Source organism: Passer montanus, unplaced genomic scaffold (assembly GCF_014805655.1).
Source record: "Passer montanus isolate IOZ18808 unplaced genomic scaffold, ASM1480565v1 scaffold108, whole genome shotgun sequence".
Classification (NCBI taxonomy): Eukaryota; Metazoa; Chordata; class Aves; order Passeriformes; family Passeridae; genus Passer; species Passer montanus.
The window spans coordinates 1097452-1108233 of record NW_024357392.1 but is presented as its reverse complement, the minus strand read 5'-3'; the positions used below and the strand labels follow the sequence as shown (position 1 = coordinate 1108233).

Sequence of the window (10782 nt, the reverse complement as noted above, 5' to 3'; positions counted from 1 at the left end):
GGGCGCTGCCGGGGCGCTGCCGTGCCGTGCCGTGCCGTGCCCACCTGCAGGTAATCCACGCGTGCCAGGCTCGGCTCCATCGCGTCCCTACCGCGGGCACGGCGCGCCCGCCGCCCGTCACCGCGGCAACCTCCGCGCGGGGCCCGCCTCCCATTGGCTGCGCAAGGGGGCGGGAGGCGGGGCCTCGGCCAGACGGGCGCTGCGATTGGCTGGGAGGCGGCGGGGCGGGGCGAGGGGCGGGCAGAGGCGGGAGCGCCCCGGGGCGGCTCCCGCGGGAAGGGCGCCGGGCCATCCCGGGCTCGGTGCCGAACGGCACGGGAGGAATGGTTTGTTTAACAACGAAGCCAAAAATGTCTGCCCTGCACGGGCTCTCAGTTTAAAAAAAAAATAAATCCATAGTCGCCGCAGCGTAAATACACTGAATTAAGAAAGGGGTGGTGCGGGTACGTGTATAGAGACATGTTAAATAGCGCTGCTGCCATTACATTCCCACTTACCTGGTTCTCAGCAATTCCTTGTGGTCATAACCATGAGTTCTGGGCTTACACGCGTTACTAGCACCACTAATAAAGAACAACGATTTCAAGTAATCCTCCACTCATCTCTAGTTGGTTTATTGTAGTATGAAAAATCCTATTTTGTACCTGGACACTGCAAGGAACAGAGTATAACACTGTATCTGTTAATTTTTTGTCTTGCAAATTTAGTGCAAAGAATTCTCCATATGTAATCATAAACCTGTTAAAATATCAGCAATCGATACCATTATACATTTTTAATGCATAAATGCAAAAAAAAAAGTTATGATAGTTCTTGCTTTTACACAATTAAAATGAAGAGAGCAATCTTTTTGTGGTGAGTTAATAAAAGTTCCTAAGACTAAATTCCAGAGAAGCTGTACATAAAGTTATTTAGTGCTAAAAATCTACAATACATTTTTTTCAAGTATAAGATACTGAAATATTATTGCCAATAAATAGTTGTGCTGTAGTCGAAGCCACGGTTCCTTTGTTGAGTCATTCACATCTCAGCATATTAGGATTTAGTTTCTCACTGAGTTTATGTATTAAAATTGCCAACTCTTCTGTTGCTTGGGACTTATCCTCCAACAGTTCATAGCGAAGACTGGAGATGTCCTGTTTGATTTCCTTTAATTCACCTGCATTAATAATGAAAATAAACACTTTTTAGCAAAGTTTAACATTCAGTTAAGTCACACCAGTGCCTATTTCAGATTATCATCCCAAAATGTTCCTGAGAGCAGGTACAGGATGGGTCAGGAGGATTTACCTCGTCTTCATTCTCAGTGAGATGTGTCTCCAGCCCTAAATAGCACCAAAGGAATTTTCACAGTCCACTGGAGCATTGTGCTCCATGTGTACACACAACACCAAAGATTCCCAAAGGGCTGTACAAAGGTTAATGAATTAATCACACCAACACTGCTGAACAGCTGGTAAATATTAGTATCCCCTTTTTAGAGAGAAAAGGAAAAGATTTTTTTTCTGAAGGGGTGTGCCAAAATCACAAGGAAAAAGTGTGGCAGAGCTGGCAGTAAAACTCACAGCTTTTGAGTCTCTCCTCTTCCTTACCAACATCCTTGGAATTAGAAAAAGTGAGCCAATTTAACATGATGTTATAATTTGACACAAATACAAAAAACACATTTAAACAAGACAGTTGTCTAAGCCAGGCTCGTAATAGGCAGCAGCATGTGCTCCCTTGTAGGATATTCAGTTGAAGAGCAAAAGCTTTCAAAAATGTTCAAATACTGTTCTTCCAGCAAGTGTGAGGGATATGAATTCTTACACAGTATCTGCCTAGGGAAATTATTTGTCATGTACGAAAGAAAGGAGTATGAAGAGACACTTATATTCTCTAGTGATGCAGAACAGGGAAAATCTCGAGACTTTTTGCTTAAGTAGTTATAGTACATAGAAATGCCAATGTTTTCTGTTTAGGGCATAGCAGACTTCAAGAATTGTGTCTTCAGAGGCTGGGTCTGTGCTTTGGGTACCAATGAGATGCTCAGGACACTGAACACTTAGCTGTGCAGATGAAGAGTGAAACTCAAGAACTCAAGGGTTACTTGCCCTGCTCAAAGTGGACTTCCCTCTACAAAACCTGGTGCCAAAGCCAGAACCATGATGTCAGTAAACCCTGATTCTTCTGCACTGTCTTTCTAATTTAAACACATCTCTGCCAACACCAGAGTGGCATCAGGGATCTGGAAAGGGCTGGCGCTGCTGGTGACAGAACAGTCTTTTCATCAGTCACTAGGCAGATGATTTCCTACATCACAGAGAAGGAACAGGAAGAAAGCGGTGGGAATTCAGGAGAGCTGCACACTGAGAGGATTCACTTTCAGGAGCCTTTCTGTTTTTGTCACTGACAATCACAGCTCTGTACAGACACACAGGATGGGGAAGTGTCAGGATAACAGTCAGTGCACAATGCTGCCATTTGAAGGGGATTTAATTTAATCCTTTTCGCTCCCTGCTTCTTGCTGAAGAGAGTTATAGGTAAGCAGAGAACAACTAGGGAGCAAAACAGAAGCTTTGCTGCCTCAGCTGAGAGCTGAGCAGCCCTTTCAGGCCCCTTACATCACACATGCACACAGCTGCCTGATGCTGCCATGCCAGTAAAACATCTTCAGTCCATCCCTGCATCACTCTATTGCTTGATAACATTCTAGCTAGAGTTTTTGTTTGGGGATCTGCCAGAGCACAGGAGTTTCCTTGTTGGACTGCAGGCCTGTGTTTCATTCCTGGAAGGTTGGAAGGAGGAGGACAACCTTTGCCATAGTCTCATCCCAGTGGTGAGTTAGGGTGTGCAACTGCAGCAAGCACCTCTCACATCTGCCAGGGAGCTCAGATCCATTGTTTCTCAAAAGATCTTCCACTAAAAGAGAGGTTACATTTGTCATTTTTTTATCAACATGCAGCTGACTGTGGAGCTTTGTTTAATGATGGGCAGCTTCACAGGTGATTAATCCTCACAGCTTTGTGAAGGAAGGGAGGACAAATAGTTCAGGGTGTAAAGTGCTAAATTGTGTATAATTGTGTGCTCAGTTGAATGAAATAGGGAGGAAGATCCTGCAGTTTTGATTAGGACTCTGGAAGTGTGAATACAGTTAATGGCTCCTTCACAAATTTCCTCTGTGCATTATGTCTGTGCCCTCATTTTCAGTCTGTGAAATGAGGCCCATAATATTTCTCAGTTCTACTTCTTTAGTCCTACTTTTCCATTTCTTTGATGACATGGGCATACTTTCCATTACTATCTGAGCCTCAGTGCATGTGAAATAGAAACAATCCCTCTTTTCACTCAAACCCCCCATGCATCACTGTAATACTGGTTCTTAATACAACATGAAAAAAATTGCCTCTAAATATTGCAGTCTCTTTCTTACCTTCATTGACTTCATCATTTTCTTTGTCCACTTGTGCTTTCAGAACGTAACGCTTTATCAGTCTCTTCATTATTTGCTGCCAGATTAAAACAGTTATATAATCAGGTGAGATTATATAATTAAACATTGTTCATTTTTCTTTCTTAGCTCTCTCTGTCACATCTGCCTAAGAATGAACAGTCCCAGAAGAAGTACTTGCCTGAAATGGGCTTTTCTGGGGGCATGCTGAGAAAGGAAGGGAACAGCCAACCTAGTCAGCTTTCACATCCCTTTACCCAGAAACCCATTTCAGATATTCCTTCGCCAGTTTCAGATGTCTGCTCCTCGCATTTTCCCAAGGGGGACATCAAAGACCAATTTTAAGTACTGCATGAGCTAGTTTTGAAATGTTTCAAATTATGGGCTTGGACAATAATATTTTGGGGTTTTTTGTTTTGTTTTTTTTTCAAGGAGCACCCCAGAGTTTGATTTCTACAGGAGATTTTCTTTCTCTGGTGAAGGCAAAATGTTCTTGAAACACAAAATTCTGCTAGAACCTTCTCACTGTTCTATTGCTCAGGACAGTGATTACTGTATATACTTACCTGATAGCGTGTTGGCTGATTGAGAATGCTGTTAAAACTGTGGGATTCAAAAACTCTGGAGTTCGACTGAGTGAAAAGGTTTAACTAGGAAGAAATGAGACAAAATTAAAATAAATTATGGAATTCACAGTTAGGATTCAGCTCCATTAATATTTTTCTTTAGACATGTTGGGGACCTTTCCATGTTTTACTATATTAGAATATTATTTTTTTTTAAATGAGATTGCCTTGAATTATATGTCAGTTTTATTTTGTTTGGGGTTTTTTTAATGCTGATAATTTTAGCCATCCTGTTCTGTGGAAATAGGCTTAAAGTATCTTTTATCAATATTCAAGTAACTCCTTGTGGGAATTATTTGCATTTTTGAACACTCATCAATTTCTGTTTTAATTGTGTTTCTCCAGATTTGGTTGTTCTAACAAAATTTAAATTTTAAAATAATTTCTTGCTTTATACACTATGTTTAGGCAGTCTGAAATAGAGATTTATTGCTATAAATGATTAATTACTCTATTATCATTAGAATAATGGATTACAGGCTAAAACTAAAAAGAAAAGAAGACCGCTGGAATAGACACAAATTATCACACAATCCCTGCAATGAGAAGATCTCAGAACCTACCCTTGATTTGGAATTGCCCATTCCCATTTCAATGTCCTTCTGTAGCCGTCTCCTCCTGCACTTAGAAAAGTTAATGATCCTCATGATGAAATAGAAGAAAGATTTGGGGCTTGGTACAAGACTGAAGGGGGGAGGTAATGTTTTTCCATCATCAAAATATGACAGCCAAAGTTTAGAACGAGCAAACTTCCACTCTACATCACTGTCATCCTGTGTTAGAAAATAAGAGAGATTATACTCTTGGTTTTTATGAAATGCAAAGCTTCTTTCAAATGAAACTGCTTTGAAATATCTTTATGGTTTTAGATAAAATATTGTATTCTTGCTAGTAAGACTTCCAGCAGTTCTGCAGAAATGCAACCACTTAACTTAGTCTATTTTAACCAAATTTCAGTCATCTCTTTATGGCAACATTTCATTGAGAACACTTAGTTCAAACACATGAAGCATTTAAGCAAGCATAATTTTTGCACCAAGTGAAAGCCAACATAGAAACTCCCTGCTATTTAAAGTGGAGCTTTCAGGGGTTTTTCAAGTCTTGTTTTTCTTATTAAAGTGGTCACATGGGCTTGGTACTTGCACAAGTGTTGAAGTATTAGACTCAAGGCAAAAAATGGCTTAAAATGGTAGTGCTCACAACTTTTTACATAACCAGGACAAGCAACTCTGATTTATAATGGAGTTTAGAAAATGCAAACTTTGTGGTTCTGAAGAAATTGTGTTAAATACTGACAAACCTATTTTGTCCTAATACATTCTTACTGAAGTATTCCAAGGCTGGATTATAACTAGTTTTTCCTGCTGAATTCCCTAACATTTCCCAGAACTCATTGAAAAGACTGGGAATGACATAACCATTTGTACACTATGTCTTAGATAATCGTTCTTCCTGTTTGTGTGGGTGTGTGCCTGCATCTGTGTGAATGTAGTACTCTTTGAACTCATGATCTGGAAAGCTGGCACTATAAATACACTTTTACTTTCATTTCAGCAATCTGAGATTTATTTTCCAAACCCAAGTAACTTCAATGCTATACATCTTCTAATTTGTTTTTTAACTGGAGTTGGATGCCAAATATAATGTGTACACAACATGACATAAACTTGTTTAGATGCTGTGAGGTTCTGCAGCTTGGCTGAGTTGTTAGATGAAGTCAGCCTTCTTTTACACATTTTATTGATATCCTTTCCTGTGATATCCTCTTCTTTGTACTTTTTGCATACCACTGAAATAATTCCAATTTTCTCTGCCCTTTTTACAGCCACAGAAGAGAACAACTTGAGAGCAGAGCCCACCTCAATTTCTTGATATGAACTGTTGATCATAGCAATCAGCATGTTGAGCAGAACCACCACCATTGTGACGTTGTATATGCCATAAAGAACATAACCAATGTTCTCAATGAACTTGTGATCGTATTTGAGGACAACAGAGGTTACTTCAGACAAGCCAAATATTGACCAAAATAAGGTCTTGAAACTTTCTTCCACTCTGTAGGAGAAATAAGAGGAAGGCATTATTAGTAACCACACAAAGAAATAAGTTGTGTTTACAGTGACTGATAAACAACCTCAAATAATTTGTCTGTGAATCAGAACACTGATCAAAACAACAGACATGCAAGGAAGCATTTTTCACAGTACTTTCCATTTGTCCTCTGTGCTCCACCTATCCATCACAGCTAATGGAGCTGTAATAATACATGCAGAACAACAGGAACTAGAAAGGTATTTTAGATCAAGTAATATTTTCTTCCAACTGGTTGCCCACAAGTCTGTGTGACTGAAATATATACAGGTGAAATTATTTCAGGCTGAAATGAAAGCTTCCATTATACAAACAGGGAACAATAGGTCTTTTGTGTTCTGCTTTCTGAGGTCTTCAGTTTTATTTTAATGCTAAGAGAGAGCACACAATGTCTCACAGACTTTGTCATCTTAATGAAAAACCTGAAAGTTTTCATTGGCTTTTTACTTACAATGAAACCTCATACTTACGTTGTAAAGGCTGGGTTTAGTTTAGCTCCAAGGTAGTAGGAGTACAGTATGAACATTCCAATCATAAATGCAAGAAATACCATAATAAAAAGGACCATAAACTTGAAGATGTCCTTAACAGTCCTTCCAAGAGAGATCTGCAAGGGCCCAAAACTCTCATTTGCAGGCAGGATATAGGCGATCCGAGAAAAGCTGAGAACAACAGCAATTGCATAAAGGCCTTCAGATATTATCTGAGGATCAGATGGGAGCCATTTATCTCTAGCTGGAAGATATGAAATACAGGGGTTACTCATTTATCAGAATCTTGAAGAATAAACCTTGATAGGACTTTTCCATTATCATGTCTGAATTTAGTTGAGACAAATATTTGAAGAGTCTAATAGATGCTGCTCTATTCCTTTTTCATTTAAGTAATAAATTAAGAATATGAGTTACATTGCCTTCTGTTAGAAGAAAAGTGACTTGAAGAAACATAACATTTTCTTCTGCATTTTGGCTTTTAACCTGAACTAGATAATAACAATTTCTTACTGCATTTTTAACTTGTCTGTATTAGCTACCTTAGCAAACACTGCGCTAAAGCTGGGAAATTTATTCCTATTTGGTGTTTCATTGATGGGCAGTTAAGTGCTGCCTGATGAACAATTTCATTTATTAGTCACACCAAGCTTTTGCTTTTTTGCAGGATATAACCTAGTTCCCACAGTGACCATAAAGACTTTTGCCAATTACCTCAAAAGAAATAGGATTGTGGGTTTTACACACAATGTGCACAGAAACAATTGAGTTATACAGAAATTCATAAATTACGATGTGAATTAATGCACCATCTTAGCAGAGCAACACTGAATTAAAATGTGTTTCATATCAAAATACCCTGTGTTTCTAAATGTGTATTTACATATGCACAATGGTTATATTCAGATATTATATTCAGTATACAATATTCAGATTAGTTATACTGCAATAAAGATAAGTAACAAGACCAAGTCTGCTGTTACAATATATCGAAGCCCATCCTAAAATACATGGTCAGTAGCATTTTCTTGTGTTGTTAATCACACCTTTATTGACAATTTCTGCATTGCAATAAATATTTTGTAGTTTTATTCTATTTAAATAGACCTTCACAGGGCCAGCATCCTTCCTTCAGGAGGAAATGCTGATAGATGTTTATGACCATGAATAACTATCAAACAACTGAACCAAAAAAAAAAAAGAGAAAGGAATCAGATCAACATTTCATCTGTTGTGCAACTAGCCAAGAATAAAATATAACCTCCAAATGTCTAAAATCAAGGGGGTCAAATTTAGCTTTATGGTAAAGAGAGGCTTCTAAATGCACCCTTCAAGCTTTCCTATGTTCAGATGTGTTTGGCAGAAAAACTAAGCTCACCATAAGTAAAATATTCAATTTCTGGAGGAAGTGTGACCTCAGAGAGGTCATTCTCCTCAATGTAGTTGTCCACATACTGTTGTGCTTTTGTGGCCTGAAGGAATGCCAGGAGTCTGGCTGTGAAAGCAGCAATAAAAATGGACAGCATTCCGAAATCCAGAACATTCCATAACTGCAAGATGTATTCCCTGGGTCCTTCCAGCCACAGCTCTTTGCATTCTGACCACATCATACCTGCAACAAGAAATGAAAAAGCACAGCAATGTTTGCCCAACCGTTGTCATTTAAATTCCCTGCATTCTCCCATTTCATGGAAGTGTATGATACCAGTGGAGCAGAGATTCACTTAATTGCAGTATCACAGCATCATCACTAAGGTTATTCTCTCTTGGTTTCAACACGGTTGATCAAATAGCAAGATATTGAGATTAATTAATGGAAATATAGTTCAGACATCACCCCACACAGGGTAGAGTAGAGCCTTGACTTTGCAGTGAAAGTATCGCGGCCAAACAACAAAACCTCTGTAATTCCAAAGGAGAAAAAATAAAGTGTGGGGGAAAAACATTCTCTTACTTTCATACCATTTATATTCCTAACCCACTTCTGAATCAGATGGTTTAATTTTTTCACAAGAACACAATTACCCAAAACCACAGATGACCAAATATAAAGGGCACATTATACTACTGTTTTTCCACTTTACAGAATAAGCTTCTTTTCAGCATAGAAAGTGGAATTTGGCTATGTGTAATTAGGTTTTCTCACTTAAACTTCTTGTCAGAAATTAATTTATGTGGATTTAATACAGATCACAGCCTCACCATAACCATGAGATGCAGCTGTTGTGAATCAATACTTTTTGCTTGATTCAAAGAGGCTTCTTAGGGAAAATAAAAACCCAACTAAAAGCAGAATCACAACCCCACAAACTTCTGTTTCTCTGGCTGTGTAATTCAAAAGGGCTGCTGCTGCTATCCCAACCACACTCAGAGCAGCCACACATTGGATTGGAAAATCCCAGTCCTTGCCTTCTGTCAAATAAAGAGAATAAGCTGGAACTCCCAAAAGGCAACATGCAAGTGATACTCACTCCCTACCCTGACACAATTTAGGATGAAGCAGTGCTTAAACCAGGAGATACAAATGATTCAAAATCTGTTCTAATGCCCTCTTACCTGCCCTAAGGGTTTATTAGTTGCTGCACACAGCAGCTGGATCAAAGCTTTGGGACCTGAGCTTCTCTCCTCCCTTTCAGAATTTCTATTTGCAGGAAAACAGGAAGATGAAGGGGCAATATACCTACCAAGAACCCACACCATGATCAGCATTTCTGTCCAGGTGAACTGGGTGGTCTTCACCCTAAAGATCTGCTTGGGGTAATCAGTAACAGTGACATTCGGCAGTGTCGTTATGCCCTCAAATCTGTCTGAAGCATTGAACACCAGCAGGCCTAGGAAAATAATGAAGGATGCTGCATGTGCCACAAATTTCATAAATGGGCTTCGAAGAATTCTTCCAAGCTGCAAAGGCAGAATGAAAGCAGTCACTCAATTTTCTCAAAGAAACACCAGGCATTCCAGAAGCATAAATGGGTACTCGGAGCTCAGGACAGCCAAAAACCTCATTCTTAAAGGATACTCTTCCAAGAGCACTCAGCTGTGCCGATTTGCCATTTCAGACAAAAGGCTCCCACAGGGAGCCTCACAGAGTATGTTGTTCTGTTAGTGAGTGCTCATGTTATTCCACAAATTCTAGATGGCAATGTTTGAGAGGAAACACTCCAAGGAATTGCAAATGTACAATGGCTGTGACCAGGAGGAGTTTCTAAAGCAAGCCCAGTGAAAGATAATTATTCAAATCTCCAACTCCAGCAAAAATTTTTCCCTAACAACAAGAGTATACTATTAACTTTTCTATAACTACAGCTATAGGAACAATTAGTTGTTTTCTTATCTCTGGTTACTGTATTTCATTCACAGAACACATGTTCAGAGCTCTAAGTGCCAAAATAAGTACCTATTTCTATCAAAACTACCGAATGTTCCACAAAACAGACTAAGAAGAATAAGATCAGAAATATTAGTGGTTTTTAAAATAAATTCAGTAGGTTTAATTCACATCTGCACCTAGTAAAAGAACAAAACAGCAGCAGTAGGGGCAGTCTGTCTGCACCAGAAGAGGGGACCAGCTGCTTCCGTAAGACCACATGAGCTTTCTTATTTCAAGGAATTGTTTTCCTTGAAATTTGGGTCAGCTACTATGAACTAAGCAAACCAGCAGACATTAAACCACGCTACTACCTGGGCAAACAATCTCAGGTTCCCTTCCTGCTCCTGACCTTTAGAAGGCATTTTGTAATTGCAATATCCAACCACTGACCTGAATGTATAGCACTTTAATTTGACATGAGCACTGAAGAAAAACATCAGATATTTCTGCTACTGGGAATTACAGCTCAAGGACAAATGTCTCTTTTCCATATTAGACACCAGTTAAAAATATATATTAAGATGTTCCTATTATATGGAGCTGTGAGGAATATATTTACTAAAGGTATTAATGGAAAGAGACATTTCAGAGGATAATGAGAGTAACAATTACACTATTTTCATAAAGGTTTATCTTCAAAGTAAATAAATATTTAACCCCGAGAAAAGATGAGGTTCCCTTCAAATACGTGGATGAGAAAAACCTTATCCTCTTTGAGATGAACTAGAAGAATGAAATATAAAAGAAACTCACATTTCTTTGCTTTACACTTGC

At 39.0% G+C, this 10782-nt stretch overlaps 2 protein-coding genes across 6 annotated transcripts in view; both read right to left on the bottom strand.

Moving 5' to 3' along the window:
• Positions 1 to 293, bottom strand: part of BBS7 (Bardet-Biedl syndrome 7) — a 16726-nt gene extending 16433 nt beyond the window's left edge. Inside the window, exon 1 of the mRNA XM_039722985.1 lies at positions 45 to 293. Coding sequence (XP_039578919.1) covers positions 45 to 80 — 36 coding nt within the window. The 5' untranslated portion in view covers positions 81 to 293. The remainder of the gene's footprint in view (positions 1 to 44) is intronic.
• Positions 294 to 603: 310 nt separating this feature from the next.
• The window catches only part of TRPC3 (transient receptor potential cation channel subfamily C member 3), a 32966-nt gene continuing 22787 nt past the window's right edge, over positions 604 to 10782 (bottom strand). Inside the window, exons 5-13 of one of the 5 annotated variants that reach the window (XR_005629116.1) lie at positions 9323 to 9539; positions 8017 to 8250; positions 6618 to 6882; positions 5916 to 6111; positions 4620 to 4829; positions 3997 to 4080; positions 3413 to 3488; positions 1566 to 2901; positions 1055 to 1159 (exon numbers count right to left, since the gene is read on the bottom strand). Coding sequence is in view for 4 of the 5 variants with exons in the window: in XM_039722939.1 (XP_039578873.1) it covers positions 1017 to 1159; positions 3413 to 3488; positions 3997 to 4080; positions 4620 to 4829; positions 5916 to 6111; positions 6618 to 6882; positions 8017 to 8250; positions 9323 to 9539 (1425 nt within the window). In the remaining variant the exon portion in view is untranslated. Of the gene's footprint in view, positions 2902 to 3412; positions 3489 to 3996; positions 4081 to 4619; positions 4830 to 5915; positions 6112 to 6617; positions 6883 to 8016; positions 8251 to 9322; positions 9540 to 10782 lie in introns of all 5 variants that reach the window. The other 4 variants (XM_039722969.1, XM_039722961.1, XM_039722939.1 and 1 more) reach the window with 4 other exon arrangements.